The 14,002-nt window shown below is 43.1% G+C and overlaps 2 protein-coding genes across 5 annotated transcripts in view; one reads left to right on the forward strand and one right to left on the reverse strand.

The window, feature by feature from the left end:
* Positions 1–236: 236 nt before the first annotated feature.
* LOC115897511 (glycine-rich protein DOT1-like) lies at positions 237–2,126 on the reverse strand. Its single transcript, XM_030930573.1, has one exon. It carries the CDS (start codon positions 2,098–2,100, stop codon positions 1,555–1,557), a length of 546 nt encoding a protein of 181 aa, XP_030786433.1. The 5' UTR covers positions 2,101–2,126; the 3' UTR covers positions 237–1,554.
* PPP2R5E (protein phosphatase 2 regulatory subunit B'epsilon) overlaps positions 1,518–14,002 on the forward strand; it is a 179,705-nt gene continuing 167,220 nt past the window's right edge. For 3 of the 4 annotated variants that reach the window (XR_004057310.1, XM_010378099.2, XM_010378100.2), the window contains exons 1-2: positions 1,518–2,128; positions 5,181–5,344. Coding sequence is in view for 3 of the 4 variants with exons in the window: in XM_010378099.2 (XP_010376401.1) it covers positions 5,188–5,344 (157 nt within the window). In the remaining variant the exon portion in view is untranslated. The remainder of the gene's footprint in view (positions 2,129–5,180; positions 5,345–14,002) is intronic. The other variant, XM_030930572.1, reaches the window with a different exon arrangement.

Genomic DNA, 14,002 nt, shown 5'->3' on the forward strand with positions numbered 1-14,002 from the left:
ATCACGGGAAACGTGGGCACTCGCCATAACAGTGGCCAATCATCTGGAGTCAGTAGGGGGAGCCTGCTTCCATCTAAGAGTCATCTTGTCGTTTTCCATTTCAGTTCAAAGCAGGAATATTTTTATCTTTCATGGCACAAAATTATTTTTCCACTCAAGAGCCATTTCTGGGAGTGTGCAAAGAAAATTTCAAAACTCTAGTGTTTAACAACACAAACAGGAGAAATGCAAATGCATTTTTCGTTGTCACTTGTACATATGGTACATATAGTTATTTATATATAGCTCTATTCCCTAAACGTATCGAAAAGATGATATAATGCTGAGGGAAAAAACTAGGCTACAGATCGACACACATTATTAATATAAAAAGAAAAACTACTAAAAGGAAGTATGCAAATACTGTAGTTGGTTATCTCTGAGTTGAGAAAATATGAACGTTAAATTTTTATTGTTCCCTCCCCTCTCCATTTTCTAAGTTTTGAACAACTGGTACTCTGACGTTTGTAGCTAGCATTAATAATTTCTTTTTTCCTCTCAAAAAATGTATGTAGGATGCATTCAAATACGTTAATCCAGGAATATTATCTGGAAATGTACCATTTGGCCGTTTGCATTCACCAAGCGTACAAACACATCTCCAAATATCACTTGTTCTAGATAGATTTAAGTAGTCTTCTCCATTAACTCTTTCGAGTCCAACTTGCCAATTAAAATCTCGAAACTCCTAGTTTGGAGCTGGGTCTTTCCGAGCTCTGAGCAGTCGGCTGACCGGGCGGGGGGTGATTTTCTGAATGAACAGACTGCAAGCTGTGGCGACAGCGTTTTCCCACCTGCATTAACTAAACAAGCGCTGGCCTCAACGCTCCAGGGGTCTGATATTCAAAACAGACGTTCAAGAAAAAGGAGACGAGGTGAGAGAATTCGAAGGTTCAGCGGAGAGCGACTGCTGGGGGTTTCAAGGGACCCATTTACACAACCAGTGGCGCACCGGCGCGGGCCGGAGGTCTTATTCCTGTCTACGCATCGCAGGGTCCCGTCCAGAGTGGGGCTCCTCTAAGCCCTGAGGGGCCACACTAGCTGCAGGGCGGGATCAAGGCTCGGGGGATCTCCCATCCTTAGCCGACCCATGCCCTTGGAACCCTCTGGTCCAAGACGACCGCAGCCAAAGCCTCCGCACAGCACGGAAAGCCAGCCAACTGATCTGCTAGTCTTACACCTCCCGGAATTTAACAGCTCCTCTCAGGCCCAGCGGCTTCCCACTTCAGCCTTCCCCACCGCTGGGCGGAAGCGGCGGCCGCACCGCCAGAGATCGCGGCTGCATCCGGGTCCCTTACGCTTCGGCCCAATCCTCGACCTCCTCTCTTCCCACTCTCCTGTTTCTCCGCCCTCCTGCCGCCAATCCCTGATCAGGTCTCAACCGAACGTGCTGTCAGGGGAGTGAAGGCGGATACTGGCCAATGAGGCCTCGCTTCCCGTTTGAAGTCTCCAGTGGGCGGGCGCCGGAGGCGGGCGCTGCTGGCCAGAAGGTTCGGTTGCGCGTGTGCCATGGACTCAGCCGCCCGGTGATATTGACAATAGGAGAGAGAAAGGGGCATTGACGGGGACCCACCGTGGGTAGCGAAAGGTGGCTCTGGCAGCGGTGGCTCCAGCTCCTGCGGCTCCTCCTCCTTCTCCTGTCCCCTTCTCTTGCTGCCGCTGCAGATCCAGTCTTCCTCCCTCCCTTCCCCCCCTCCCCACGTCGCCGCCGCCGCCGCCGCCGCCGCCGCCGGGTCCGGGGCAACGAGCTGAGGCGCCGCCCGCCAGGAATGTGAGCGAGGAGCCACCGGCGGAGCCGCAACGGGGTCGGTGCCGATTTGATGGGACGGGCCCGCGGGGGAGGATCGTGAGGCCGCCGCCGCCACCGGAACGCTGAGGTTCGGGTCCGGCCGTGAGGCCTAGAGGCTCCGCCGCCGCGGAACCGGAGGGACCCCGCACCGGACAGCCGTCGCCCCGGGCTCCCCGCAGCTTCCCGGACCTCCCCCTGCACGTCCCGGTCCCGCCGCCCGCCCCCGCTGCGGCCCCCTCGCCCGTCTCCCGCCCCTCCAAGCCACAGATCATCTTCGGATTCTTCCCCAGAAGCTTCAAGGTAACTTCGTCCCTCCAGCACCGCGGCTCGCCCGCTTCTCTTCTTCCTCCCGGTCCTCCTGGGGGACCTATGGGGCACCGGCCTTGGGAAGGCCTGGCCGGGCAGGCGAGGGGTGCGGTGGGGTGGGGTGCAGGAGCGGGAGCGCCCGTCCCACTTGTCTGATTTACCTACAAATGCTTCTGATGATACCTCTCATTCACTCTGCCCCCTCCCCCCTTTTTCTCTACCTTCTGGGATTGGAGGCGTTTTCTTGCCCCCCTTTATCCACTGGCGGGGGCGGGGAATAAAGGGGGTTTGGTGTGAGGAGGATTCTCTAGCAGCTTATCTTCTCCAGGGCTTGGGGTGTGGGTTAGAAGCAAAGGGTGTATGTAAGCATCCCCAAAGACAAACCCCTTCCTTGTCTTTCCCTACTTCCCCTTACCCCCTTTGGATTATCCTGAGGCATGGAAATGCCCTGTGCCTGCTGATTAGAGGATGATAAAGCTTCGGGCGCCCTGGCCCAGGGCGAAACCTGTTTCCCTGGGCTTTGCACGGACCCGCTGTTACCTTACGTTCAGTTTTGCAATGCTTCAGGGTTGCGATCCTTGACACTTATTCTGGGCCTCGGGCATAAGGGGTAAATGATTTTTTAAAAAGCTACCTATATATCGTCTGTAGGGATGAGAGATGAGGTTATAAAGAAGAGACAAAAAGAGCGATGGAGGAAGAGGATTTACTGAAATTTTGTAGTGTTAAGAGTTAGAATGAAGTCTAAATAATTCACATACCCGATTGGAAAATCAGCCCCTAAATTTACAACGTACAAATAAGATGTGGAGCTTTTGGCTGATGCAGTCATTTTGATATTTTAAAGTGATCTTAACATCTATAGTCATTCATAGTTTGTGATTCTGTTTTGAATCCATCACATTATATTAAGGCTAAATTAGGTGGATTTTTAAAAACTTTATTTTTTTTTAAGAAAACCAAAGAAGACTTCCAAATTCCGGACGTCAACATCATATGTGTGTATGTGTTTTTAAATATTTTTGTTATATTTTCATTGTCAAAATCCACGTAATCCAGGTAACTTTTTATTCTCACGTGTTCACGAAGAAATTCCCTTACTCTTTTATTTAGAAGTTAAAAACCGCTTGTCTTGTGTATTGGAATGACAGGTGAGTAATTGCATTTCAGCATTTCCCCCATATGCATTATTTCTATCCCGAGTCTGCCATTAGTCTTGCATGGAACCTCAGTGCCATGGAAATGATGGCATCTGTTTAAATTGGTGAATGAAATTAAGCTTAACGCTTGTTACTTTCAGGAAATAGCCTTCATTTTAATAACTCAAGAGGGTTAAACAATGCAAAAGTGCTGTTCGGTTCCATAAGTTTAATGGAATGAAAATTGGTATTTGATGATGAACTAAACTTCAAGGTCTAAACCTCAAGGGAACTCAACTTGGTTGTTTCAGTAGGCTGTGAATTTATGTTTTTAGTTCAACTTTGGTGCTTGATTTCCTCATAGTTTTTATTAAGCTTTAATAACGTAAGGTGGCTTCATTCAAAAAGAAGACTTCTTTGAAATGTTTTAATTATGCCTTTTATGTGTTTTGTTTAAAGTAATCTAGCCTGTCCTCATTTGCAGTGTGGTATAGTTTATCACAGCTTACATAGCACATCCCATTAAAAGTTATGCCTAGATAGTTTCAGTAGTAGTAAATTTCACCTTGCTCTGATACATTGGTATAGATTCTTGAAGTACACTAAGGGTTTTAACTCTAGAACCCATTCATAATATTAAATATCTTGGGAAAATGTATCGATGGAAGTTTTCCAGCCACAGAATAGCTCCAAAAATTACTTGAAGATGTGAAGAGCTTTGCAGTTAGAAAATGGGCAGGCAGCATAGATTTCTTTAAGCCTCGATGAATATCTTTAATGCTTATAATGGAGTGGCACAATACATTAGAGTTCTGATATTGTTTCCATGATACTTATATTATTTTCACCAAATTTTCATGTTTTCCCATTAACATATGACTTTTCTTTTCTTTTTTTGTTTTGGAGAAGGAGTTTTGCTGTTATTGCCCAGGCTGGAGTACAGTAGCGCACTCTCGGCTCACTGCAACCTCCGCCTCCTGGGTTCAAGTGATCCTCCTGCCTCAGCCTCCCAAGTAGCTGGGATTACAGGCATGCGCCACCACGCCTGGCTAATTTTTGTGTTTTTTTGTTTGTTTGTTTTAGTAGAGATGGGGTTTCTCCATGTTGGTCAGGCTGGTCTCGAACTCCTGACCTGAGGTTATCTACCTGCCTTGGCCTCCCAAAGTGCTGGGATTACAGGCGTGAGCCACCGTGCCCAGCCTTTTTTTTTTTTTTTGAGGTGGAGTCCTGGTCTGTGGCCCAGGTGGGAGTGCAGTGGGGCCATCTTGGCTCACTGCAACCTCTGCCTCCTGGCTTCAAGCGGTTCTCCTGCCTCAGCCTCTCGAGTAGCTGAGATTACAGGTGCAAGCCATTGCACCTGGCTACTTTTTGTATTTTTAGTAGAAACAGGGTTTCACCATGTTGGCCAGGCTAGTCTCCAACTCCTGACCTCAAGTGATCTGCCCACCTCGGCCTCCCAAAGTGCTGGGATTACAGGTGTGAGCCACTGGGCCCAGCCCTTTTTTTTTAAGACAGAATCTCACTCTGTCACCCAGGCTGGAGTGCAATGGCAGGATCCTGGCCCACTCCACCTCAGCCTCCCGAGTAGCTGGGATTACAGGCACCTGCCATCGTGCCCAGCTAATTTTTGTAATTTTGTAGAGATGGGATTTCACCATGTTGGCCAGGTTGGTTTTGAACTCCTGATCTCAAGTGATCCACCCATCTCAGCCTCCCAGAGTGCTGGTATTACAGGCGTAAGCCATTGCACCTGGCCAAGATAAGACTTTTCTTAACTGATTTTATTTTCTTTAGCACATATTCGCATTTTCATGAACATCGTATATGGGAATTTTAGAATTTGTGTAACTCACATGTATGCTTCCACCTTGGGAATGTATGGGTTTATAATACTTCTTTCTCTTCAGTAGGGATATGTCCTCAGCACCAACTACTCCTCCATCAGTGGATAAAGTAGACGGATTTTCTCGGAAGTCCGTCAGAAAAGCCAGACAGAAGAGGTCACAAAGTTCCTCACAGTTTAGGTCTCAAGGCAAGCCTATTGAGTTAACACCTCTGCCGCTGCTAAAAGGTAAGGCTCATGACCAGGTGATGCATTCATTCTTTTTCAATTGATCTTTCTACATCTATATATAATATCCTTTTTGTAGAGTTTTATATGTATTGCAAATTGAAGGGATGGGATACTTCACACACATTGAAGTTCCTAATGTGTGACCAGATATACCCACTCTCCTTTTTAAAGGGTCAATTTAGTCTGTCTTTGGGCAAGTTAAAAGAAACTTATTATCAGGAGAATATCTCACATTGATGAGTAGGTAAACTAAGTACTAGAAAAACTTTAAGATATCTGCGTTTGTGTTTTTCATTTTTTCTTCTGTTGACATTTAGGTGGATACATTTTATGCAATGACAACTACAGATTATGCTGCTTTAGGAAGTAGATCCTAGTAGAGGAGATGGTACCATTCATTAATTTACATATAGAAAGTGGTATTTGGAAGAATTCATTTTTAAAAATCAAGAAAAACATTGTCCATTTATAGTTGTTTACATGCACTCTTGTTTTCAGATAGTACAAGTAGAAAAGGTATATGATGATCATACTTGTTTAGTATGATCTTTTCTTTGAAATTTGTTCATTTTTTAATTTTTACTTTTATCTTTTGAGACAGAGTCTCCCTCTGTTGCGCAGGCTGGTTCACGGCAACCTCCACCTCCTGGGTTCAATTTATTTTCCTGCCTCAGCCTCCCGAGTAACTGGGAGCACAGGTGTCCACCACCATGTCCAGCTAATTTTTGTATTTTTAGTAGAGACAGGGTTTTACCAGGTTGGTCAGGCTGGTCTTGACCCCAAGTGATCTGCCCTCCTTGACCTCCCAAAGTGCTGGGATTACAGTTGTGAGCCACCGCGCCTGGCCTGAAATTTGTTACAAACAAGTTTTTTGGTTTTTTTAAAATTTTCTTTTGAGATAGTCTCATGCTGTCACTCTGGCTAGAGTTCAGTGGGGACAGAGTGAAAGTGCAGGCTGAGGCCGGGCGTAGTGGCTTACGCCTGTAATCCCAGCACTTTGGGAGCCCGAGGCAGGTGGATCATGAAGTCAGGAGTTCGAGACCAGCCTGACCAACATGGTGAAACCCCGTCTCTACTGAAAATACAAGAATTAGACAGGTGCAGTGGTGGGCACCTGTAATCCCAGCTACTCGGGAAGCTGAGGTTCAAGCTGCTTGAACTGGGAGGTGGAGGTTGCAGTGAGCCAAGATCGTGCCACTGCACTCTAGCCTAGGTGACAGAGCAAGACTCTGTCTCGGGAGAAAAAAATAAAAGAAAGTTCAGGTTGAGGCTCACTGTGGCCTCTACCTCCTAGGCTCAAGTGATCCTTCCTTTCCCGAGTAGCTGGGATGAACTTCCCAAGTAGCTGGGGCTACAGGAGCATGCCACCACACCCAGCTAATTTTTCCGTTTTTTTGTAGAGATGGGGTTTTGCATAGGCTGGTCTTGAATTGCCTTGGCCTTCCAGTGCCAGGATTGTAGGCGTGAGCCACCATGCTTGGCCAACATGTTTTTAATATGAAGAGGTTTTTCTAAATTAGGCATTTCAACTTTTGTTTGGGTATGTGGTTAGTTTTTGTCCCTTTTAATTTGCATCATGTTTGCTTCCTGTTCATGAACAGGTGTTGTTTGAAAAATATCAGAACATAGCTTTTATAGTGTGGAAACTATCAGAGTTTACCTTTGAAGGTGGATGTTTATGTGCTTAATACTGAAGAATGGGAGAAAGAGGATATGAACAACACAATGAGCTTTAGTGGCTTGGAGGAAACCAGGCAACCTAGTTTGCTAGTTCATTATTGCAGACTTATTTCTGTAACAGTTTGTGAATTCAGAAGATATAAGAAAAACTGGAATGTAACCGGAAAAGATCCTCAAAATTTAGCTTAGGGTATTTCAAGCTTCTATTTTTTCCATATGAATACTTTTTTTTAGAAAGGGAGAGAGATTCATGTATAAGATTCCAATGTTTATATAAAATTTTTGGAAACTGAATACCGATTACTGTAAAGATGATTTATCTACCAGTCAGTAAAGATGAGCTCCTATGAACTTTGGGGGAGACAATTTTGACTAGAGATTTTGCTGGTAAAAATGAAAATAGTCATTATGAGGCTTTGGAAAGAAAATGAAGGAAACACTCTAGATTGAACTATGCTTGAAATACAAAGTTGGGAGACACTGATGTTTAGTAATTTATTTAATCTGAAGTAGATATGTAATAGCTGTTAACGTCTATATCTGTGAAGGACTTCATTCTGAGGAAGCCAGTTAAACTTTTTTTTTAGGATTAGAAGGAATTTAAAAACTTATACTAATTTCTTGGATCTTATGATAAACAATTAAATTAGGACTTCACTGATCACTCATAGTCAGGGTATTAGTTTTGTGGGTAGTGAAAAGCATGCATGAGAAGAATTTGGACACATGCTTTTTTGTTTGTTGTTTTTTCTTTTTTTTTTTAATTATACTTTAAGTTCTAGGGTACATGTGCACAATGGGCAGATTTGTTACATATGTATACATGTGCCAGGTTGGTGTGCTTCACCCATTAACTCGTCATTTACATTAGGTATATCTCCTAATGCTGTCCCTTCCCACTCCCCCTACCCCATGACAGGCCCCGGTGTGTAATGTTCCCCTTCCTGTGGACACATGCTTTAATGTCTTTTTTTCTTTAATGCTTTAATGTCTTTTTTCTCAGTTTTAAAAATTATGGTAAAGTATACATAACATAAAATTTACCATTTTAGGGCCGGGCGCGGTGGCTCAAGCCTGTAATCCCAGCACTTTGGGAGGCCGAGACGGGCGGATCACGAGGTCAGGAGATCGAGACCATTCTGGCTAACACGGTGAAACCTCGTCTCTACTAAAAACTACAAAAAACTAGCCGGGCGAGGTGGCAGGCGCCTGTAGTCCCAGCTACCCCGGAGGCTGAGGCAGGAGAATGGCGTGAACCCGGGAGGCGGAGCTTGCAGTGAGCTGAGATCTGGCCACAGCACTCCAGCCTGGGTGGCAGAGCGAGACTCCGTCTCAAAAAAAAAAAAAAAAAAAAAAAAATTTACCATTTTAACCATGTTGAAACGTGCATTAAGTACCTTGACATTGTCATGCAACCCTCCCTGCCATCCATCTCCAGAACCTTTTCATCTTCCCCAACTGAAGCTCTGTACCTATTAAACACTCACTTCCTGTTTCCACGCCCCCAGCCCTTGGCAACCATCATTCTGTTTTTTGTCTCTAGGAATTTGACTACTCTAGGTACCTCCTGTAAGTGATGCCACGCAATATTTGTCTTTTTGTGACTGGCTTATTTCGCTTAGTCAAGTGTCTTCAGTGTTCATCTCTGTTGTAGCAGGTGTCGGAATTTCATTCTTTTTTGAAGGCTGAATAATTTCAGTGTCTAGACATACCGTATATTTTTTAATCCATTAATTCATTGATGGACTTTTGGGTTGCTTCCACCTTTAGGCTATTGTGACTAATGCTGCCGTGACCATGACATACAGATACCTGTTTAAGTTCTGGCTTTTATTTCTTTTGGGTATATACCCAGAAGTGTAATTGCTGGATCATATGTTGAATTTTTTCAGGAATTGCCATACATATTGCCACAGCAACTGGACCATTTTTCATTCCCATTAACAATGCATGAGGGTTCCAGTTTTCTATATCCTCACCATCACTCATTTTCTGCTTTTTAATTTTTTGATAATAGTCATTATAATGGGTATGAAGTGGTATTTCAGTGTGATTTTGATTTGCATTTCCCTAATGATTAGTGATGTTGAGCATCTTTTCCTGTGCTAATTGGCCATTTCTATATCCTTTTCTCACTTTTAAAAGTGAAGTCTGCTAGTATTGCCAGTTTTCCAAGAACTCTGCTTTCCAAGAGTGTGATTTTTTGACCTTGTATATTTTGCCAGCATGAGAGAATTGGAGAGTAACAGGACTATATACTCACAAACCTAATTCCAGATTGACTAACAGTGATTGTTAGGTAGTAAGCACATTCTGGATAAATATTCTGGAAAGTATTCTATAAATTAGGTATCCATCTCTGTCTATAGAATAACATAAGGATGTATAATCAGCAATAGACTTCAGTAATGTATATTTGCTCTTGATTTTTTAGGAAGTAATTTATGGAATATAAAGAAAATATAGGAGGAATTTCTTTTCTAGGATTTTATTTTTTTGGCCATTGCCTTAAGAGAAACCAGGATAAACACTATATGCATGCTAAAGGATAATTATTGATTTAATTTTCTGTGGTATTGCTTTGACTAAATTGGGTTAATTTTATTTGGGGTACAATATAAAATGTGGTTGAATTTTGTGAATTGTTTTAAATAATGAAGTAAAAGAGGTGTCCTTAAGGTCTTTAATTTCAGGGGAGTTTAAATACGATAATTATAGAAACAGAATGATTATATAACTCGTCTTTTTAATATGTCATTTTTGAATGCTCAGATACTCATTAATAACCACTTGTTTTGTGCATATGCATTATCAGATTGTCTATTATATGCATCAAAGTCTTTGACAGATTTATAAATACTGCATTAATTCTTAGCATTTTAAAGTCTGTTCGCTTGCAAAACTGCAACATAATGTGAAGGAGAAGTTTTTGTTTTGCTCTATTTCTTTTTTTTGAGACCAAGTTTTGCTCTTGTTGCCCAGGCTGGAGTACAGTGGTGCCATCTCAACTCACTGCAACCTCTGCCTCTGGGTTCAAGTGATTCTCTTGCCTCAGGCTCCTGAGTAGCTGGGATTACAGGTGCCCACCACCACACCCGGCTAATTTTTTTGTATTTTTAGTAAAGACGTGTTGGCCAGGCTGGTCTCAAACTCCTGATCTCGGATGATCCACCTGCCTTGGCCTCCCAATGTGCTGGCATGAGTCACTGCACCCAGCCTATTTTGCCCTATGTCTAATAGGTGGGGTTTTGAAATCTGTATCACTGATGTTATTTCCTGTAGAAAGCAACACCACCTGTAATTCTGTATAAATATACCTGTTTTTTTTTCCGTATCTGTGTGTTAGGAAATTATAGGATGAACTTTGCAAAGATAGACATTTACATTTTCTCCATCTTTGTATGCTTTTGTGAAAGTGTTTTTATTTTTATTTATTTATTTATTTATTTATTTATTTATTTATTTATTTATTTATTTTTTGAGACAGAGTCTCGCTCTGTCACCCGGACTGGAGTGCAGTGGCCGGATCTCAGCTCACTGCAAGCTCCGCCTCCCGGGTTTACACCATTCTCCTGCCTCAGCCTCCCGAGTAGCTGGGACTACAGGCGCCAGCCACCTCGCCCGGCTAGCTTTTTGTATTTTTTAGTAGAGATGGGGTTTCACCATGTTAGCCGGGATGGTCTTGAACTCCTGACCTCGTGATCCACCCGTCTCGGCCTCCCAAAGTGCTGGGATTACAGGCTTGAGCCACCGCGCCCGGCCGTGAAAGTGTTTTTAGAGAGTCTTAACATTTTTGAGACCGGGTATGGTGACTCACGCCTATAATTCCAGCACTTTGGGAGACTGAGTTGGGACGCTCGCTTAAGCCCAAGAGTTTGAGACCAGCCTATGCAACATAGGGAGACCTCATCTCTACAAATAATTGTAAAAATTAGCTAGGGGTAGTGGTGTGCGCCTGTGGTCCCAGCTTCTTGGGAGGCTGAGGTGGAAGGATTGCCTGAGCCTAGGAGGTTGAGGCTGCAGTGAGCTGTGATCATTCCACTGTGTCCAGTGTGGCTAACAGAGTGAGACCTTTGTCTCAAAAGAAAAACATTTTTTTCTTTGAGTCTAAAAGATTCTTACTCATCCACTGATAGGGAAAACCTAGTAGAGGTTTAGTGCCTTACTTGCTTGAAAAGAAAGTAAAATCTTGGGGGAGGTCCAGAGGGGGCGGGTCATTTGAGGTCAAGAGTTTGAGACCAGCCTGGCCAACATGGTGAAACCCCATCTCTACTAAAAATCCAAAAATTAGTGGATGTGGTGGTGTGCACCTATAATCCCAGCTACTCAGGAGGCTGAGGCAGGAGAATCACTGGAAGCTGGGAGGTGGAGGTTGCAGTGAGCTCATATTGTGCCACCATAGACATACATAGACATAGACTCTGTCTCAAAAGAAAAAAAAAAAAAGAAAGTAAAGACTTGGATACTTTCCTTACACTTGCACAGCAGGACATGAAGCAAGCCTTGATTGTTACCTAGGTAAGCTGTTGAATATGACAGTCAAACTGAACACTTAGGCAGACACACAAACACACACGCACACAAATTTATGTTGATAATAATCAGTGGTAGGACCACCTGGTTGGGTGATTTATGTTCTCTCCTCACCCCAACCTCCCATGCCTCATTTCCTTGCATTGACTTTAAGTGATTCTGTAAGTTTAAATTTGGGTGAATGTTTTTTGAAAAATACTGCCTCTTTGAAGATGGAATTATAGTGAAAGGAGCATTGTTATTTCTTTTTTTGTTTGTTTGTTTTTTTGAGACAGAGTCTTGCTCTGTCACCCAGGCTGGAGTGCAGTGGCTCAATCTCGGCTCTTTGCAACCTCCGCCTCCTAGGTTCAAGCAATTCTTCTGGCTCAGCCTCCTGAGAGTAGCTGGGATTACAGATGTCTGCCACCACACTCGGCTGATTTTTGTAATTTTAGTAGAGACTGGGTTTCTCCATGTTGGCTGGGCTGGTCTCCAACTCCTGACCTCAGGTGATCCTACCCACCTAGGCCTCCCAAAGTGCTGGGATATTGGTGTGAGCCACTGTGCTCAGCTGCTATTGTTATTTCTTGTCTCACAATTCATTATACATTTCCGAGGCATTTTGCAGATAGTCTGTACATTCACTTTTAGATATTCTTGCAACTATGATGACTAGAGGTCCCATTTAGCAGAAAGAAACCCTTTGCCTCTTTGGTGTTGATACTCTTTCTCTAGTGAAAACACTTAAAAAAAAACCCACCATAGTTTTAAGGTTCAGCTTACATTTTTACTTTTTAGGGTGACAACTTGTAAGAACTTTAAAAATTATAATTTGAAACTAGATTTCGTGCCTTTTTTTTTTTTTTTTTTTGAGACGGAGTTTAGCTCTTGTTGCCCAGGCTGGAGTGTAATGGCACAATCTTGGCTCATCACAGACTCCGCCTCCTGGGTTCAAGCGATTCTCCTGCCTCAGCCTCCTGAGTAGCTGGGATAACAGGCATGTGCCTCCATGCCCGGCTGATTTTGTCTTTTTAGTAGAGACGGGGTTTCTCCATGTTGGTCACGCTGGTCATGAACTCCCGACTTCAGGTGATCTGCCTACCTCGGCTTCTCAAAGTGCTGGGATTATAGGCGCGAGCCACCATGCCTGGCCGTTTTCGTGCCTTTTTAATGATTGGGTTGGTTAATTGTTTTTCGTCTATATCTGCTTTGTGTATAGTAAAGCAGGCACATGCAATATAATACCAGATTTTTATAACGAGTGAATACGCTAAAACCTAGTTAGGATAAGAATAGTCTCTTAAGAGGCCAGGTGCAGTAAGTAGCTAACACCTTTAATCTCAGCACTTTGGGAAGTCGAGGCGGGAGGATTACTTGAGCCCAGGAGTTCAAGGCCAGCCTGTGCAACATAGCAGGCCCATCTCTAAAAAAAAAATAAAATAAAAAATTAGCTGGGTGTGGTGGTACATGCCTGTAGTCCTAGGTACTTGGAAGGCTGAGAGAAGATAGTTTGAGCCCAGGAGATCGAGGCTGCAGTGAGCTGTGATTGTGCCACTGCACTTGAGCCTGGGCAACAGAGTGAAACCCTGTCTCAAAAAAGAATAGTCTCTTAAGGAATAATGTCATCGATTTTAGTGTTTACTACGCTCCATGTTGTGGTACAGTGTCGCCTGGGCTTTGTTGGTCCACAAGAGTCCTTGCTTACCTCTAGCTGGGTTGCCTTGGACAAATGAGTTAACTGCTGAAAGCTTTGGTTTTCCTTGTCTGTAAAATGATGATGATGATAATAGTCAATAGATGTGACAATGCTACATTCAGTAAATACTAGCTGTTGTTATTTAATGGGGGTTTCAGAAGTTAGAATATGAATAATATGAAATTTTTATATTTTCCTAGTAAAAAGGTGGAAATTGGAAATTTCTCTGAAAATTATGAAGAGCATATTTTTGCAGCCACAAATGTTTTTCAGCCGAAAAAATTGAAAGAAGCAGTTTTTAAGTATGGTGAATTTAATAGAATAGCTATTCTAAATATCTTCACCTGAAGAGTTTCATCTACTGTATTAGTATCTTGCCATGTTATTTAGTGTAATGCTTTTTATTTTTTATTTATTCATTTTTTGAATAGATAATACAGCCATATGGTTCAGATTCCAAAGGTTACGAAAGGATGTGTAGTGAAAAACCTTCCATCCCTTCTTCTGGTTTCCCTTCCCAGAAGCAACCAGTCATTATATTCTTGTATAGTAGATATAGAGATTCTTAAATCCTTGGTTGGATTTAAAATGCAGTGAGCAGCCTAAAATTATGTGAATATTTTGTATGTGTATATCCATTTTAAAAATGGGGAATCAATAGCATTTTTCAGATTCTCAAAGGTGTATCTGACTTGAAATGGGTTAAGATCTGTTGATCTAGTTTGTACCTTGGATTAATGATGTATGTTCTTTAGGCATCTAAGGGG

This window comes from Rhinopithecus roxellana, chromosome 5 (genome assembly GCF_007565055.1).
Source record: "Rhinopithecus roxellana isolate Shanxi Qingling chromosome 5, ASM756505v1, whole genome shotgun sequence".
In the NCBI taxonomy this organism is placed as follows: domain Eukaryota; kingdom Metazoa; phylum Chordata; class Mammalia; order Primates; family Cercopithecidae; genus Rhinopithecus; species Rhinopithecus roxellana.

What these genes read in the sequence shown, in the direction of transcription:
- LOC115897511 (XM_030930573.1), bottom strand. Translation starts at nt 2,100, where the DNA reads ATGATCTGTGGCTTGGAGGGGCGGGAGACGGGCGAGGGGGCCGCAGCG.